General features: G+C 37.7%; 1 protein-coding gene across 4 annotated transcripts in view; it reads right to left on the bottom strand.

Moving 5' to 3' along the window:
* KITLG (KIT ligand) overlaps positions 1-20,118 on the bottom strand; it is a 56,503-nt gene that overhangs the window by 18,920 nt on the left and 17,465 nt on the right. For all 4 annotated transcript variants that reach the window (XM_058805535.1, XM_058805536.1, XM_058805537.1 and 1 more), the window contains exons 2-3: positions 11,887-12,000; positions 2,783-2,845 (exon numbers count right to left, since the gene is read on the bottom strand). In XM_058805535.1, coding sequence (XP_058661518.1) covers positions 2,783-2,845; positions 11,887-12,000 — 177 coding nt within the window. The remainder of the gene's footprint in view (positions 1-2,782; positions 2,846-11,886; positions 12,001-20,118) is intronic.

Here is a 20,118-nt window from a genome sequence, read left to right as displayed (position 1 = left end):
CCTTTTCCTTTGAGGTTTTGTGGGTGAGCATTATCCTCTGGCATGGACTAGCATAAGCTTGCTGCTTCTTCTCGTGAGCATTTGGCAATTCCAGCAGGGAGTCTATTTTGTTGCTCCTGTGGTTTAGCATGCGTGTGGGAGTCTCCTCTAACTGAACTGTTCTGACCTACAAAGCTGTATTTCACAAAAGCTCTAAGTTCTCTTTTCAGTAAAGTCAAGCTGTGCAATCACTTACTATGTCAATACCTACCAAAAACATGGATAAAACTGCTCTAATTGAAAAATATGACGTTATTTGCAAAGAGAAATGGAGGCTTGACTCTGATATTTTGTGTAAACTTTGACCAAGATTTACACTTTAGGGCAATTGCAAATGTGATTTCCCTTGTACTTCAGGGTAGCTCTCATTTGGCTTTTACTTTCTACATCTCTGTAGAAGTTTAAATTTTATGTCCTCTTCTGAATTCAGCCCTTTGCTGTCATCTCTGCCTTTTAACCTTCAGGTTTGACTACACAGTTTATTCTATACAAGACTACTTTTAAAGCCACTCAGTTGCCTTGAGCTAGTGCATAATGCAACAACCCTTTTGTTTAATGGATGGGTCAGTCTGTTCCTGTTACATGCACTACACTGGCTTCCCATCTGCTTTGTGTTCACCCTGCCTTCCTACCTTTAGTCATCTACATTTGGGACTTGCTACCTTGAGTACACTTCCCACTTCATGCATGCACTGAAGATTAAAATCTATTAAAAAAAATTGCAGAGCACCCTTTCAATCCCTTCAGAGTTGAGCAAAAGGCATTTACTTTAGGCCAAGTCATGGGTTTCCCAGCTTGCATGGACCAGAGTAAAGCCTACTTATCCCTTGCTGTGGTATGCATAACACAGCCTCAAATTCCCAGAGAAGAATTTGGCCAAGTGGGATCCGAATACTGCTGAGTACCTTCTCCTGTGAAGGCATGTGGCCAAGAGCTGCACCTGTCATTACCATGACTGAAAGTGCTGTGCAAAGGGAACATGGAAGTCTCAGCTCTGAACTTCTCCCTTTTTATTTCTTGGCTGCTTGCTGTAAATGTAAACTGGATCTAAATTTCTGGACATGATGCACCAAGATGACAAAGCACTGAAAAGAATGGAAAAGAATCTGCATACTGGCAGTCAAAACCGAACCACGGAGAGAGGCGGGAGTGAGAACAACCAGGACTCATTGCTCAAGCAGGTTCCCTGGCCTTCTTCATCTGCCAACACCCCCAGGAGAGCAGTGGAGGGAATGGCCTCAATCCAGCCCAACAGCTAATGGGCTGGAAGCTGGGGAAACAGCACTCAAGCTACAGCTGTCCTCCACAGATGTGAATGTCATCACATCAGACATCAAGACCAGTGAATTTCAAAAAGCCCAGCAGTCAAAGGATGGTGGCAGCCAATCTTGATTCCTTTTTCTCTAAATATTGGATATTCTAAGAAATGGAAAATTTTCTATTAGTTTTATTTATATAGGACCTAGTACCTGACTTCATAGCATTTATTCTGCAGTTTTCCTGTCTAAAGAACCAACTTTAAACTGGGTTTTCCAAAGTACTCTAAGTTTTAGTGAAAACCTCAAGCTTCCAGCAAAACTCTTAAAAACACTGTTACATCTGACATAACCCTCCATAACCTCACAACTCAGTGCCCTTCACTATCCTGCACCCTCCTTTTCCTCCTCCCATCTTCTTGTTATTCAGGGTTGAATGTTGCTTCTGGCATAATTTTCCAATATCAATAGGGAATATTGCTAGATTTCCTACATTGTGGTAGGGTAGGGCACATTTTCATACGTTTATCACATACAAATTGGATTTTTACAGTGAAAACTTTGCACAGACACAAAACCAGCTTCTTAAATGCAGCAGATATTTTTCAGCTACTGATGTAGTTGTATAATGATTAATTCTTAAGACAGGCGCAGAGTTGTTCAGTTTAACTGACAAAATCACGAGTTTCTTACTTTTCTCCTTGCCTTAAAACAATATAGCATTCAATATAATTTGTACTTTCAACTTGCTTCCTTTCCTCCTTTTTATTGCAATGTATGCAACAACCAAGTTTTCAATACGAAACTTCAAAATGTTTTTTGCTAAACTGAGGAAAAACAAAAAATATGTAACAGATTGATCAATAAAATAATACAATTTTAAAATAAAAATGTTATATAATTTTAAGATGTATAGATAATGCTTATTTGAAAGTACCACTATGTATTAAGTATGGGATTATAAAGAAAGAATAACACAAAGTATGTTTGAAATTCTACTGGTTTGTTTAGTTACCGACACCACCATTTGCTCAGCTTGGGGCTCTCTTTACTGGCTATTGTATTTCTTGTGCTCTAGTGGCATTTCCACTGGCTGAAACAAGGACTTCTAGAGTATGTTCCAAAGTACAATTACTGAGAACCTATTTCTTTAAGAAAGTAATATTTTTCAACTGACACAATGAAATAATTTTGACAAAATACTAACACAATGAAAATTTGACTTTTCACAAAAAAATAAGTTAAAAAAATTAATATGAAGAAAAAGACTTTCTTAGGATCCCTGTAATTATAAAAGTTTCAAGGGACTGGGAATTGCTCGACATTTCTATTAAATAAATACTTGGGAACCATATGAAAAGTGAAATAAACATTATTTAACTGCAACTTGCTAAAACATAGGACTAGGTACAGAATGTCACAGCCCAGCCATTACTGGTTCCAGTGGGCTGTTTTATTGGGAATAACTCTAAAGTGGTTGTACATACCAGACTATCCATCTTCGGGACATATTTAAGGGTTATCATATAATCATTTGGGAGATTTCCAACCTAAATAATAAAAACAGATAATAAAAATGTTATTACTTACTACACAAAGTAAGACTTTATTTCCATTACTGCATTCAACAAAATCTACCAAATATCAACACAAACTTTCAGTAAATTACCAGGTGCAGGCAAAAATGTTTACTTACATGCTTACTCTCCTGTGGAACTGCTACTGACACTTATTTATTCACAAGTGAATCATCTTTCCACAGCTCTGCAATATGCCCAGATCTCATCTGATCATGGTCAGTGCTACTGCTTCCCAGCAAAGTTAAAGTCAACAATGGGTTGAGAAGAAGTGATCTGATGTTCTTCCTTACTGCAGAAATTCCACTGCCCTTCTGTCTTTTAATGCCTTGAAGTGTTTACATGACAACTTCTACTATAGACAATAGAGGACCCAGAAGTATCTTGCCCTTTTTCCTTCAAATAACATCCAACTTCAACATCCATCTGAACCTAAATACTTGCCTGCCTTGTGGTTAGTTATGTACCAGGTCAGAAAAACAACATTAACTTTGGAGTTGTGCTTCTCAGTAATGACGAGCAATATCATTATATCATAGCAATGTCCTGGGGCAAAGGAGAGCTTCCACACACGTAAGATGCAGCTCTGCAGAAGGGGGCGAGTATGAAGCGTGCTGCAGCAAAGACAAGGAGTGGAAGAAGGGTTCCCACTGAATTATCCTATACAATCTGCCACAGATGGGTTCCAACGCTACTGTGAGACATAGCTGAACATCTGGGCAGTGTGCTAGGCTGGGAGATGAACAGGCCAACAGTCACCGGACGGCCACAAATCCACAGTTTTTTGAAATATTTTTTCAAAAGCATCATTATATGATGCTTAATAATACAATAAACCTATCTTCTGTCAATGAAAGTGTCAATTGATACTTCTTATCCTGGTTTGAAATCCACATAGTCAAAAACAATATGCACGGATGTAGCTCCTTTGGTACAAAAACATTTCTACTTCAGGTTGAAGATCATTCTGTTATGGCTGCTTTTGATTCTGCTGGTATAGCAACCAGCCCAGGGATTTCTTTTCCTCCTGAGCAGTTTTTAGGTAGTATTTTGTTTGGCAAAACATAATGTTTTATTTCTTAATTAAAAGTTTGTTTCAATTAAAAATTAAACCAGTTATTCAAAAACATTATGGTTCTAGAAATGATCAAGGGCAATGCTTATATACAGCCAAACACAAGTGAATTCCGGATATTTTTTAATTTATGTGGGCTAAGATACAATTTTTCAGCTCAATGACATCTACTATTCTCCTGCAGCTTTAGAAAAGTTTCTGTATAAATGACCGTTAAAAATTCCCTCCCATAAACCAGTTTTGTTTCTTCTTTTATTCTTGTTTTATTTTTATACCTACACATTCCCAAAGCAGAAGCACCACTAAAATTCTCTGCATTAATTTCTATTTACCTGGCATTTTGGTGAGTTGATTCAAGATGCTATAAATACTGAAAAATATTTCAACACATTTGTTCTTTCTTTAGAGCATCAGATTTATTCTAAATCCTCATCCAGATTTTTTGTCCGTTATTCCTTTCTTTAAAACATCACGGCATCACAGCATATGAATAGGTATTCAATATTTTTTCTAGCTTCCTTTGCATGCCTAGAGAGGTAGGATTAGCAGCACTTTAAGCAGTACAGATGGTGAAGATGCTACTCTACGTGCAAAGTTTCCCATACTCACTCTAGAGGGACTCCACACTTAGCAATGCCAGCAAAACCACTGTTCTTTAAGAAAGGTCACTGGAAGATTAAATTTGTTCCATATAAATGCACACTACAAGAATTGACATGCATTATGTATACAATCTACTTTCCTGGCATCAGAGCCTCTCAAGCACTTTTCACGCACAGTTAAAAAAATTTAAGTGCCCAAGAGCTCTTGCACCTTCTCAATCAGAGCTGGAGCAAACAGCTCAGCCGCAGATATTTCTCTCCTTGACAGACTGTGAATCAGATAAGATATTTTTGAATTTACTACTAAAAATGAAGATCACTGGGAGGAGGGTGTCAAAGACAAAATACATGCACTGCCTCAAGACGAAAGCTGTTAAAGTTTTGTTGACTGAAGTCCACGTGTCAGATGCTGTGCTGGTAAACGATGGATCTCAGTCAAAGTGAGGGACTTACATTTGTATTGCACTTGGACTTCCCAATTCACACACAGAAAATAGGGTAAAGCCCCTGATGTAAGAGTGAAAGATATGTCTGTACTAGGTCTGCATTTTGTACACCCTTGCTTTGCTGAAATGAATCTTGAAATTTTGTTGGACACTAACCACCAAGACTGATCCAAACGCAACCACTGGATTTTCATCTGCTCAAATGATCCTGAAAGGAATGAATGGATTCTGCACACCCACCCTCTGAAGGGTGCCTGACTGCTGTGCCTTCCGACAAGGAGCAGATGACAAGGTGGCTCTGTCCTGCCTAAGCAAAAGTATTTGGAAAAGAACTGTCCCTTGAAGCCACCTGAGTCCTGGAATGGCTTTTTTATTAGTTCCCCATCTTAGCTCCATGAGTACAGTGATAAATCTCAGGGGCCACAAAACACCTGCCTGCACAACTTACCTTGGTTTAAACAGAAGTAACAGTTTTGATTAGTACAGAGAATGTCAACTGATAATCTTGCCAAGCAACGTATGGAACCAAAAGCATTGATTTGCTATTAAAATGTCATTAAATTTTTCTCTGATTTAGTGGCTGTGTGTGATTGCAGATATCCTAACAGGCTGAGAAGAGTTGAAGAGCAGGGAATCTAGCTCTTTAAAGAATCTTTAAATCCATATAAAACCAACAGTAAGTGCTATATTCCCAGTTGTAACAAAATCTTAAACTGGGGAATGTAAGATTACTTTTGACATAGAGAGGTCTGAATATCTAATACATCACTGTTAACATTGCATAGCCCAAACATGTTTTAAAAAATGTTCATGGTCACATAGATGTGGAGATGAAAAAAGGATATAAAAGTAATTTGGGTTCCATAAACTACTCTTTCATTGCAACAGCAGACATGAGAGATGACCTATCTGCAGTCACATCCATTGAAGTGAGGCTTACTGCTCTTGAAAATTTCTTTTATTGTGATTTTAATGAAAATTATAAGGAGACAAGCACGGATATAATTTTTATACACATACAAAAGATAAAGTATGCTAATAGAATAAAATTACCATTTTCCATTGTCAGTGTTTTCTTTTTTACTCTGAAGCATATGATGGGAATAAACATACTTTCTTTTTGGATATAATTTCTACCTTGAATTTCTCTCTATATATTTCCCTTTTCCAATTCTTTTCACAGAATAATAGAATGGTTTGAGTTGGAAGGGACCTTACAGACAGTCTGGTTCCAACTCCCTACCATGGACAGGGTCATCTTCCACTACACCGGGTTGCTCAGAGCCCCATTCAACTTTGTCCTGACACTTTTCCAGGAAAGAGCCACCCACCACTTCTCTGGGCAACCTGCTCCAGTGCCTCACCACCCTCACAGTAAAGAATTTCTTGCTTACATCTAATCTAAATTTCTCCTCTTTCAGTTTAAAGCCATTCCCCATTGTCCTAGCACTACATGCCCTTGTCAAAAGCCCCTCTCTAGCTCTTTCTCACTGCTTCCCTGGCTTCTTTTCCTTCAGGAGATTCCACAGTCTATCCCTCATCTCTGCAATCCACTCTATTTCATCTGCTAATGAAGCAGTTAATAAAATCCTCATCATTTGGCTTAAGACAACATGCTAACGATTTCCGTTCACACTTTTTACAGTCATAGTGGCAGATTATTTGCAACATAACAACTCTGGATCATTTTTTATAACCCCTTCACTCAGGAGAGTTAAATCCATTTAAAAATAAAAATCAAACGTGGCAGAGAGTGTAAAGTACATATTTACAGCAAAGATGTAATGCGAAAGCAAAGTATTTGACAGCATGTCTCCAGCAAAGAACTGGTCAGTAAATCCTGACTATTATTTTGGGTTTCCTACATTAAAAGAAGAAAATTAAAAAGAAGAAAATTGCTTTAGAGAAGTAGTTCATGGAAGAAGAGGTATTTTAGATTTTGCTAATGAACAAAACAAAAATATGTAGGTATATTCTGTACATACTGCACAGCTCAGTGAAAATTCTATTTATATGTAGGTTTTGATGATCATATTTAACAAACATATATAACGAACTGATTTCTAATTCTTATGCAAAATCAAATGCACAATTACAGAGATGCAGTTTTCTGCTGACTTACTGTGCTGAAAAGAACAATGGGGACAGACTTTATTGATAGGTACTGCAATTACAGTTTCATAATATGGAACATTTGCTCATCAAGGAATGTGCTTCCCTCCAGACATCTTCATTACAAAAGAAGCAGGAGGTCACGTGGTGAGTAGTGCAGAATGAATGCTCTCTAAATACTTTCATTCTATATTGGTATGAAATTATGCTCTTTTGAACTTCTACCATAAAAAAAAAATGATTGTTCAATTGTTCTTTGCTTCTTAAGAGCATTTTACTTAGGATATATTCTTCATATGACAAAATTACATTACCTAGATGAGAATAAATTTAATCCTACAAAGTATACAAGTCATTTTTTCTACTAAGAGATACCAGTCTGGTTTGGACTTACATTGACCAATGGTCAAAAACCTTATAGTTATTGAATTTCTTTCCACTTCTTTATTCTGGTGTGAGTCTAGCATGGTGCTAGTGAAAATCCAGATTAAGAGCACTGAAAACAAGTTACAGCACACATCTCTCCTCAATTTATTACTCAAAACAAAGTTGATTAGGCAAATGACCCACATTTTCAGGCACTGCACAGCATGCCTTACTAATTCTCCAATAGCTTAGGCTTAATAGACATCTAATGTCTATATTCACTCAGGATCTTGACTGAGGCATGTTCTCATATCCCTATAGTACAATTAAGTTGAGCAGAACACAGCCACAGTCACGCTCAGGAGTTTTCTAAAGTGATGAAGAGGGTTTACAGTACCAGTTGACAGCAAGCCCAGTACCAAATAAACGAAGACTGGATAGGGAATTGTGGCACTGTTTAGCAAGCTGTAGGTGCACTGCAGTACAAGTGTGTGTGTGGGGTGGGGGAAAGCATACTGGAGAAAAAGCCAAATGAGGGACATGGATTCATACTGCAAAGAATTTCAGCATGAGATAGGAAGAGGATGGGCATCTGCCTGGATCATCAAGGAGCATTTTCCCTGCAACCACAAACAGTGTAACAGATACCATGGAAAATAATGAGGAGAAGCTGAGGGCAAACTCAGCATGTGTTATGACAACACAGGCAGTGTTAATAGTACCTTTGAAGATAAACCCAAGAAGCTTGCCATTGATAGTGGAAAAAAAAAAGGAGGAACAGCTTGAAGGAAATAAGTAGAGGAGAATGGGTCAGAGCAGCATGTGTACAGACAGAAGAGCAAAATTACAGAAGCTGAAGCTAGAAAAAGATTTTTCATAGACTGGATTTTTATCCACCAAGAATTTGGAAAAAAATGTACTTGTTTGTCCAGAGAACTACAAGAAAAAGTTTTCTCCTATTATGACAAGAAAAACAATGAATGTTTTAGAAGTGAACTTTGAAGGGTCTGTGAAACATCAAGAGCCAAATCAGACACCTTTGCTGAAGACCTGAATGGCTGGGGAGACATGGTGATGTAACTTTACAGTGAGGAGAAATAGCCCAGGACAGACTAACATTTTGGGGAGATGAAAGAGATCATACTCTGCCTCTGAGGAGGATTCATGCCAAACTGAAGCCAGGCTCTAGACCAATTATGCTTGATAATTTGTGATGAGACAGGAGGAAGAGAGTGCAATATCCTTAAGAGATGGGAGTTGTGCACTACCGCTGAACAGATAGTTTGTTGTACACAGAGATGGGGCTATACTCACAAATGTGGACAAAAAGGGTTAAAGAACATGACAGTCTGGCTGAGAATAAAGCTTACATCACTGTGTCCAAATGTGACAGAGTTTGTGAATAACATCATAATAACTATGAGCAATAACTGTACACATAACACTTCTGTGAAATCCTCTGGGCTACAATTTGTTCTCAGTGTGAAAGAGAAGGATATTTATTAAAGACCCTATGTTCTAAGGCACAGATTCTTTGGATGAGTGAAGAAATAAAACTCTTACTGAGAGGCCCATAGAATCTCCAGACTGGGAAAGGGAAAGACTGTGGATGTTGTCTACCTCAATTTCAGTAAAACCCTTGATACTGTCTCCCACAGCATATTCCTGAAGAAGCTGGCAGCTCATGCTTTGGACAAGTACACCTTTCACTGGGTAAAAACTGCCTGAATGGCTGGGGCCAGAGACTGATGATGAATGGTGCCACAACAAAGTGGTGATTAGTGTTCCCCAGGGCTCATTATTGGGGTCAGCCAGTATCAGTTTATTCATTATCTTTATCTGGACAAGGAGACCAAGAGCACTCTCAGTCACTAAGCTGGGTGGCAGAGTTGATCTGCTGGAAAGTGAGAAGGCTCTGCAGGGGGAGCTGGACAGGCTCCACCAGGCAACTGGGACCAGTTGTCTGAGGTCCAATAAAGCAAAGGGCAGGTCCTGCACTCATCACAACAACTCCACCCTGCGCTAGGGGAACAGTGGCTGCCTGGAAGAAAAGGACCTGGGGGTGCTGGTTGAGGGCTGGCTGAATATGATCCAACATGTGCCCAGGTGGCCAAGAAGGCCACTGGTACCCTGGTCTGTATCAGCAATGGTGTGGCCAGCAGGACCAGGGCAGTGATTGTCTCCCTGTACAAGCACCGGTGAAGCCAGAGCTCAAGTCCTTTGTCCAGTTCTGGGCCATTCACTGCAAGAGGAGCAACAGAGGAGGGCAGCAAAGCTGGGGAGGGGTCAAGAGAGTGAGTCATACGAGGAGTGGCTAAGGGAATGGGTTGAATTTTGAAGACACACATCATCAGAATATTGCTCCTTAATTCAATGAGCATATGTTGTTTCAAAAAGCAGAAATGGTACAAAATTTTTACTTCAATTTGCAAGAGTTATAGGGTCACCTGAACCATATTTTTAAGTAATATCATTTTGGAGTCCTTTTTATAGGTACTAAGGATATAGTTCATAGAGCATAAAAAACCCTATACTTGCTACAAAGTAGTATGACCAGTCAGTATTCTCTTTAGGCTTCTCCCTCCTCATATTCACACTGTCAGCTAACAAAGTTTTGTTTTAAAAGTACTTTAAACCTCATTATGTATTTTTAAATTTTCGTTCTCAATGTCTAGTTGCCAGAATTTCAAAAGAGAATGATCAACATGCAATTTAGTCACATTAATTGAAACAAAGAGTTCTTATACTAAATTGATAGAACTAAACTTATTTTCACCTTATCCTTTTAATTCTCAAGTTACTTCATTGAAATTATTTCTGCAAATATTAACACAGACAAAACAGGAAGACAGGCTTTCCTCAAAACAACTCATGCAACTCAAAACAGAGAGAATCTATGTTTTGCATCTGTCTGCATCTGTCTGTCATTTCTCCAACCCAAAGTATCTTTGAACTTGTTTGGAAACTGGACCTCAATTTTGCATTTGTAGGGTGATCTGAAAGATACGGGTCTAAGTCAGGAGAATGACCACACAGCATCCTCATGGAGGAGTGTCCAAAGCAGCTCAGCCCAACCCTACTCTACTCAAGCTCCACAGCAGCAGAAGAACAGGGTAACCTGGACAGTGTGATTATTCAAGCTGCTTGCACATTTTTTGTAATCTGTATTTATATGATTTTGAAATTTAAGTTATACTACAGGGAAAGTTAAAGCATTTGTTTTCAGGACACATAATTGACATAAATTTATTACTATCCCTGCACTACACAATTTCACCAGCCCTCACAGGAATTCTGTTGTTCTTGCATGCTGTCAACAGGTTTACATCAAAGCTTAATACTTTTCCAAGAGATGAAATATTATCTGGGATAAATATGCCAATACTTCAAAATTCTGCCTAAAAGGACTCATTTGAAGCACTAAACATTTAAGTAGGACTATAGAGCACACCTAGAGATTCACACTATGTGCCAATGTGTATAAAAAGGACCAAAGAAAACAAGTTAAGAACACTGCACAGGCAGCAAATGCTAGGGGTGTTAATATAAGTGTTTGACAATAATAACACTGATGTTGCAACTTTTTCCCACAATGAAGCCACAATTTTCAGCTAGATTCAAAATGCAGATGAAGATATGCTTGCTAAGTGTTCAGTATATATTATTTCTTAGAAACCTTGGTGTTATATCCTGCACTACTGCAAAATAGCATAATTATTAACCTCAGTGGAGCTAAACACCAATTGACTTCACAAGCAGATGCTGTTTTTCAGGTTAATGCAGTGGTAAATTAAGTAACAGTTAAAACTTCCTGAAGTGAATTTAGTTTTTATATGAAGCTGTGAGTCTTTCAGACTTCAACTTCTGTGTACAGCCAGCAGAGAAACATACAACATGTGTAACCCACTCACACCCAAAGACTGCAAAACCTGTTCAATTGTTATTGCTTTGATGGCTACAATGATGTCTAATACCACACTATTTTTATGTGTGCCACTTGTCTTTCATATACCTGAGGTAAAGACTCTGCTTCAGTTCAGCTCTGTTTGCTGCCAACCTGCTCCATGCAAGTCAGTAACACAAAGACAATAATCTTTCATCTGCATGGGGAACAATCTACTCTGAAAGAATGTTTGAGGAAATAAAGATTTTTGGCAATTGTTACTGAAGTTTGGAGTCAGGAAACTACATATGTACACACACTCCATTTTGGTCAAGGTAATCTCTTCAATTAACACTGGAATCGCTTTCACTGCAAAAAAAGATTTTGTTCAAGTGACAGATGTTGATAGATTTTCTTTTAATATTGCCCTAGTTTCAATACAGATTTACTAACTTTGCTTAGAAATGTAAGTGCCCTTAGACACTGACAATTTTTTTTAACATGAATAATGTAAAATAAAAGGTACTTACCAATTTTGCAATGTCATTCACATCATCTGTGACTGGATTCCCGCAGGAACTCTGGGCTTTGACAAGAGGATTAAGTAGGAGGAGTTGAAGACAAAAGCAAGTGATAATCCAAGTCTGTTTAGTAAAGAAGAAACAAGAAACCCCAAGTAAGCAATTGCCAAATATGAAGCAACAAGAGATTGCAGTAATGTTTTTCATATGTGCTGTCTAGAGGCAACAATACTCTTTATCCTTCATGAAGGCATACTTGTACCACCATTACAGTATCATCTTCATGGCAGGAATCCATGAAAATGCACTTAATTGATCTTTTCTGGAAGCAAATATCTTTAGAATGTTAATGGAAAACCTAGTGTTGAGCCATTAGGTTACTTGCACAGGATCATTCTTAGCTGGGTTTTTGCAAAGTTTGCAAGGAAGAGAAAGATACAAATCTTGCAATACTCTTTATCATCAAAATACAATTGATTGTATACTTGTCATTCACTTGATAGATCTGTTGCTCTAATGTGATAAATAATAAGGAACAAAATTATACCAGAGTAGATCAAGACAAAAGGAGAAGGTTAATAATCACAGCCATTTCATTTGAGTACTTAAACTGCAAGCAAACCCACAACTGGGCTCTGCCCAAGTACTGACATCTCAAGCAGCAATACAGTACATCTTCTCCAAGTGATGTGCTCTGGCCTCTCAGAAGTGCCAGCTTGGCTTTGGCACTACATTCCCCTCCTAAATCCTGCTGGAAACAGCAATGCAATGTACTGACACAGGCTTGTGAGACTCACAAGAAAAGCACCAGATAACTAGCTGCGATGCACCTGGGTGTCTCCTTGGCTACACTGCCTGAACTTCCTCGCCTCCTGTTGTTCCTTGTGCTTCGCTGGTTTCCCACAGAGCCCCGTGCCAAGTTTAAGCTGCAGATCCCTAGCTCCAGAATGTTAAAGCGTTTAAGTTATGGATAATCAAAAGTTGCCTCGGGTTGTGAAGCTTCTTCTGCCAGCTGACTGAAGCTGTCAGCAAAAGCCGATGATGGTGTACATTTACGGCAAGTATGGAATTTGCCTGTGCAGGCTCCTCAGCCTCCATAAGGGCAGGACTGAGATCAGGATTTGCTTTTGCACAAACTAAGACACAGCTCAGCCCCGTCTGTTCTGTGTGACAGGTAGAGAACTCCAGCTTCTACCCTCGCCTTCATGTGCTCTCCAGCCTTTCAATTTAAGAGCAAAGCAAATGAAACAACAGCGACACAATTCTCTAGGAAAGCAAGAGAAAAATCACAGATTAAAAAGATGTATCATTATAGTAATATAGAGGGCCTAAGAAAGAATGATAATAAAGATTGCTCAGGAATTTCATAAACTTGACAGAACAGTGCCAGGCACTTTATCTAAAAGAGCTGTTAAATGACAAGAGTAATCTCTTTCTTGTATCTTTTATCTCTTAAATCTTGTATCTATCCTGCAAGTAAAACTGGTCGTTTGCTTTCTTAGAATACAGCTTCCTGACATATTTAGGTAAAACCAGCGTCGGCAGCTGGTAGAAAAGACAATCCAGCTTCCCCTCCTTCTGCACTGGCAGGGATGGTTTTAGTCAGTTATACCAGGCAGACAACTTCCATTTTTGTTTTCCTGTAGTATTTTTTAGCTTTCTGATCCACGTAACTGACACAGCTGAAATACTCTGTCAAAGATGAGGCAAGCCAGGGCTGCTGATTTCAGTGCAGCCTGCACTTGCCTTCCCCTAAACTGTACTCTCAGACACCACAGAGAAAGTAATCAAAAGTATTCTGAGCAAAGTTCATTTACAATATGCATATCTTTTGAGAATGTCTCTTGCGTCAACAAAACTAGTATTTAGAAATAATTTTATTTTAATATTTGTACAAATAATTACTGAGAACAATTACCAAGGTGAAGGATTGAGAATAATTAATAGACCGTCTTACAAAATGTCTGTGTTTTAAGCTACAGAAAGCTTTGCAGTTATATATATACAAACAAAGATGCTGCTAGTTTTAGAAATGACGTTTGAGAGCTCCTTGCAGTGTATTAGAGCTCAAAGCTGTTTAATAACTGATTTCAAGAGATCAAGAGAAACGTCTCCCTTTCCTTCATAAGCTCCAGAATCACAGAGGAAACAAAAGGCAACCTCAAGTTAACAGGCTACCTCCTCATTCACAATTTTTGGAAATAAATTGCAGTAAAAAGGCAAGAAGTTAAGGACAACTATATACTGCAACTATATTACAACTATAATGATAACTGTACTGCTTTCAAGAACAAAATCTGAGTAGTTCAACCTTTGGAGTAAACCAGCGCATTGGCAGTTACAGTGGCAGGGACTTTTCCCTGATATCCTCGTTGGAGATGGAGTTCACACCAGGAACTGACAATTTCTTTATTGGATTCCTTAGTATTGATTAGTAAGTAAAGATGGAATTTTGTACTGAACTGTGTCATGGTCATAGGATGATGTTCAGCGCAACAGTCTAATAATCAAAAAAGTAACAAAATTCTTTAACTAGAAATGTTTTTTCAGCAGATCATCTAAGTAATATTAATAAACACTGTAGTGCACTCCAAATAACAGCAGAACTTTGATGCACCTTGTCAATTTTTGTACTTCTGAAGTTTAAAATCACTATACATTATATAATTATTTAAATAAATAATACTTTTTCTCCTATGTAAAAATGGATGGGATTTAAAAGCATAATAATTTTATAACTGGTATTAAAACCAAATGATTTGCAAATTTTGAGATTTTTTGAGGTTTTTCTTGGTTATTTTCTCCCCATGTCATCCAACAGGAACTAAAAAATCTTCAAAATACTGCTAGTTTCAACATGTCTATTATACAAAATCTTTTAATAATTTGCACTCACAAAATATTTACATTACGCATGCCTTCAGGCACATTATATGTAAGGACTGTACAGATGAAAGGGTTGAGCTATTTTTGTGTTATTTACTAATGACCAAACCTGCTGTTTGAGCAAAACTTGAATAGACTGAATTAAATCAAGGACAGAACAAATGGGAACCTTAAACAATAGCTTTATAAATAGAGATGCCCATTTTATACTTTATTAAGCATAAATAAAAGTTACCTACACAGCACTCATAACAGATTTCCATATTTAATTACCCCTAAGTTAACACGGGATTTTTCAAAGCTGGCCTAAGAATTTAATCACACATCATTTATTAGCATTAAATTGAAGATATATAGCAGACTGGAGGCAGACCTGTATACCAAAGGGCCTCTTCCTATTTTTGGCTCAAAAATTATTCAATTGTCTTTAGATTCTGTAATCTCTTAAATACTGAATATTTAAGTTTGTGCAAGGGGAAAAAATAATGATGAGACTCAAAAGGATAATTAAAACTAAGGATTTCAAGTACACTCATTTGTTTATTCTGCAAATGATTTGCACTATTGCTTGGAAGCCACAATCTAGAGTTTCAGCAAACAGCATTTAAGAAGCTCAGCTAGTGATCCAATGTGTTGAAGACCACCCTTTCAGTTGTAAATCAACATCTTTTTTATTTATTCACTTCATTTACAATCTCAACTGTTGACAAAGGCTGCTGAGTGAGTGGTTTAGCATCTCTTTCACAGTATGCTATGAAAGATATTCAATCATGTTAATGTTCAGCTAATTTCTTAAGAGGAAAGCCGCAAGGGGAATACCACATTGCTAAATAAACCATTCTTTGGAAAGTCTGGACATTCCCAAATATCTAGTTTGTCCGATAACACTTCTAATCACAAGAAGGTTGAAGACATTAAAAAAAAGCAAATAGCAAACCACAAAAAAAGCATTAAGCACAGGGAGAGGCAGTAACTACACAGATGAACGGGTTCTCCAGTTTAAAATTTCTTGTATTCAAATCATATTAGCCTTGGAATTTTTCAGCCCAGTTTCCTGAGCAAATCACCCAATTAATCACAACCAAGCCACAGCTGAAGAAGGTTAGCTGACAATATGGAACAATGTTCACCCTGGGCTAGGCTTCCCAAATTTATTTTCCACTTCTGTTAACATTGGAGTAGGAACATCTTTCAGTATTGGCCCCTCAGACAGTGTTTACATGCTGCTTTGCTGAGACACAGCTTGTGAACTTCTGCCACAGACAACCCTGGTTGGTCAATCATGGACGGGTAACTCAATGTTCGTACTTATGCCTTGAAAAACCTTTTGTAAGAAGATATAGAGAAAATGTAAATAGCAAGAAAATAGATTTCTTTGCTATTATTTTTTTAAACCACAAAGCATCCAGATGCATAGAAGCATGGTAATTCTTTCTTAGGTCTATTTAGTTATCTAGCTGTGACAGAGATTAAATAATTAAAGTCATGGAAGAACTGTCTTAAACCAATTAAGAAATTAACTGCCAGAATAGAAAAATCTTTAAATGAAAGAAGAGCATTTATACAGAATGTAATCTAATTACAATTTCCATGGTATTCAGTGACACCTTCACACCTGCAAATGGCAGCGCTAACTTAAATACCGAACATGGCCATACCTAAATACTGCTTAGAGTACTAAACATTGCTCAAGCCCCGGAAAAAGCGAGTTAAGAGTGGAAAAAGAAGTCACCCACTTTAGACCAACTAGTTCTGGAACAATGAAGTACTTGGCAAGCACATTTGGAACGGGCAATGTCCCCTGCACATTCTCAAGTACCCAGGAAATTACTTCAGAGTAGCTGAAAGAAGCACTGCTGAATAAAGCATAGTTAAGGCTTAAGTCTAGTGTACACCCCTTGACCACCAAAAATGGCCCTAGTCTCACCAAATACAACAGCCTATCAACTGGGGTTCTCTCTGAGTGGCAGACCTGGGTTGCATTTCCTGCAACCAAGGTCATTCCAACTCACGGGAGGTGAGCTGGGATTCTCTGATATATCTACCTTGTAATGACCATGGAATCATAGATTCATTTAGGTTGGAAAAGACCTCTTAGATCATCAAGTCCAACCATAAACCCGGCACAGCCAAATCCACCAGCAGACCACGTCCCCAAGTGCCACACCTACACTTCTAGAGCTGATTTCCTGTCTATTATGGCTTCCTGGCTAAAAGGGGCAAACAAGGGGTACACTGGTACTCCTGACCCTAATTTTTCACAACATTTATGCATTTTACATTGTCAAGCCAATATGTGGAAAAATAGACATGTTCACTGAACAGACATCACCAAGTCTGTGTGTATCCTTGTCTCACACATGCTCTTCCATCTGGGCACCCTAACTTCTGCAAAGCTCCCCAGTCAACTTGTGGGTTTTCTTGAACAACCTTTTGGCAGTCCAATGAACAAAATGCATAACTCCAGCTCAGTGAGTCACTCTGCAGTGATGAGACACCTAAAAATCTCTGGATCACACCCTCCATGCTTTGTTATGATAACAAAATCCAGATACATACTTTTCTAGTGACTGATACCACTCTTTATTTTTTTAACAATGATGTGTAGTAAGGAGTATGATGGTAAAAGTAAGCAACAGAGAGTGTCAGAGATATTTTTCTGCATTTTGATTTAAACACAGACTATAAAAATACTAATAACAACTCTTTTCCAAAGTAAGTTTTAGAATGTTTTGGACACAAAATATTTGAACATATATTTGGTTGTTTACAAAACACAGTATATTTTCTACTCAGTTCTGCACATAATATCTAAAATACATAACATGAGGGTATTTCAAGGGGTTAGGGGGAAGGAAATTAGCAAGTTCATGCTACAAATATAAGCAGGGAGGAGGTGCCATTGCTACCTACATTCAAATGAGTTCAACAGGCAAGCTTCTTTCATAGCTGTTTGATCTTTTTGTGGCAATACTGTATTTGCCTTTCTGTAACTTTCCCAACCCTAGAAGCTCTTCCCCCACACTTTACACTCTGGTGTATATCCACAGGGGACTCCTAGAATGCCTTTGCACTCACCTGTGTGACCACGAGAATGGCAATTTTCATCTAACTGTTCATTTGGCGGCAGAATGTTAAAGTGGAACTTGCTAGACTCCACCAGCCATATGTGCAGAAGCAAAGCAAATTGCTTTTGCAAAGCCAATTGCTGTATTCAGATGCTTATAGGCCAGTTCCCTTCCTAAGGTACACTCTTAATGAACTGGAAATAATTTTATTCAGGTCAATGGATAAAAGGTAGTCCCAAACCTGTTAAGTGCTAATGCAGAACTACTTTTTCTCCAATATTTTTCTTTTTCAGCTGTAAGGAGAAACCATTCTCTAGCTCTGCCAAGTTATTCACATCTATTTCCTGAATCAGACAAATTTAAGATATGTAGTCTTTACAGTGTTGAGAAAATGATGAGTCACACCATTCTTTCCCACCATCCAGACCTTGGGAAAACTGGGAAGCTGCTTAAGACTATATGCCAACTTCATTTCATATGACCTCAGGCCAACTGCTATTATCCTCTACCCCTTGCAGCTCTTCTTGACAGAAGTAGCTGGCTGCTCCAGCCAATGTGCTACTGCATACTTGGTAAGGAGCACCCAAACTCCTGCTGAGTGTGGTTTGTGTGTTTCAGCTGAAACCAAGATGGATGTGATAAGCAAGAACTGTAAAGTGATAGAGAGTTTGCTTTGCAAATCAATGCAATTCAGGTATTTTGCAATTACATTCAGTAAACTACAAAAAAGTCTTTTTAATGTGTAAATTAACACATTTATTTTCAATCTCTATAATGGTACCATTGCAAAATATTTGGCTGTTCTAAAAATATAAGCTCTGGTTCTTTAAAAATGTAATCTCATCCATAATAAATTTTGTCCACTCTTTAATCTCACTTGACAATCAGGGATTCAGGCAGTTTCCATGCATCCTAAACTTGTCCTGGATGGCAGCCAGTTTGTTTAGTTCCCAAGTACTGGGAAGTGAAGTTACCAAGAGACAGGTAATTATACATGAATTTTGCCTCTGGAACTTGTGTTAAAAGTGTCTGAATAAACATTTACTGATAATAATCCATCAGGTGGCATTCTAGTTCAGTGAAAGAGCCAGGAGATTTAAAGGACAGAAGTATTTCAGCTGGAAGAAAGGATAAGAATTTAAAAACTTCTATAATTTGAAAGAAATCTTCCTATAAAATCAGAATCAGAGATTATCAGGATCTCCAAAGGTCCTGCACTTAGCAGTCTTTTTAGGACATGTGTACTGGCAAGAGAGATTTCCCTTTCCACTTCTTGTAAAATTCCATAGCAAACATCCAGGATTGATACTGAAATTTTTCATCTTTCTGTCTATAGCGTGATAAAGGCCAATAATTTCTTGTCCTGTAAAAAAAGCACTGGGATCCAAATACATGCACAATCAAAATAGAAATTAGCAGACTTCAGTTGACTCAACAAAACCTCCCACAAACTTCAAAGAGGAAGTTGTCTTTTTTTTTCCCCTACTGGGAACTTACAGAATTCTAGCATAGACCCAATGGCATTTTTAAGTAATTTAAAAGGGAAGGCAACATAAGATAAAATTATCTTTGCAGGGAGGAAAAGCTCCTCACACTATATGGAGGTGGATGATCTGTCTTCCTCAGGGAATGAAAAGACAGTCTTTTGGATAAAATACTTAATTAAACATTTTTTTCTAAAGACCTATTTCAGAGGTCTTGCTTGTCTGCCAAATTCATGCAAAAAAAAAATCCACTATATTAAATATTCTTTTGAATTATAATGAAAATATATACCAAGCAATCTTCTTTAATCTTAGACTTTTAAGCACCAGTAAAGAAAAGGAAATAAGACTTGTTATAGAAATTCTGTACTGGATCTTTAATTCTTACCATCTGCTACAAATTATATGTTGTTTGGGTTGGAAGAACTATTACACTGGCAAAATAAATTAAAATAAATAAAATAATCTAGAAAAGTGAAAACAGCTATTTTGATACTTGGCACACACCAGAACTCATGTACATGATGAAAATGTCCTCCTATATCATTCTTAGTATGAAGCAAAAAATGTTAAGTGGATTCTTAGTCTTTCACGCACAGAAACTTTGCTAGATAATAAACTGCATTAATTAATTAATTATTAATCTGAAGAATTTTCAGTTCATGCACAAGCCTGTGCAAAGCAAACATCAGGGAAAAAATACTTATAAAAATTAAGAAGAATTTGGGCACTTTTTTTTTTTCTTTCTTTTGAATCCTTTCATACTTTTTTTATATAAGCAGGGGATGATTTTCGAAATTTAA

Source organism: Ammospiza caudacuta, chromosome 5, assembly GCF_027887145.1.
Source record: "Ammospiza caudacuta isolate bAmmCau1 chromosome 5, bAmmCau1.pri, whole genome shotgun sequence".
Taxonomy (NCBI): domain Eukaryota; kingdom Metazoa; phylum Chordata; class Aves; order Passeriformes; family Passerellidae; genus Ammospiza; species Ammospiza caudacuta.
Note: the sequence above shows the minus strand (reverse complement) of the source record. Positions and strands in the feature narration are given on the sequence as shown.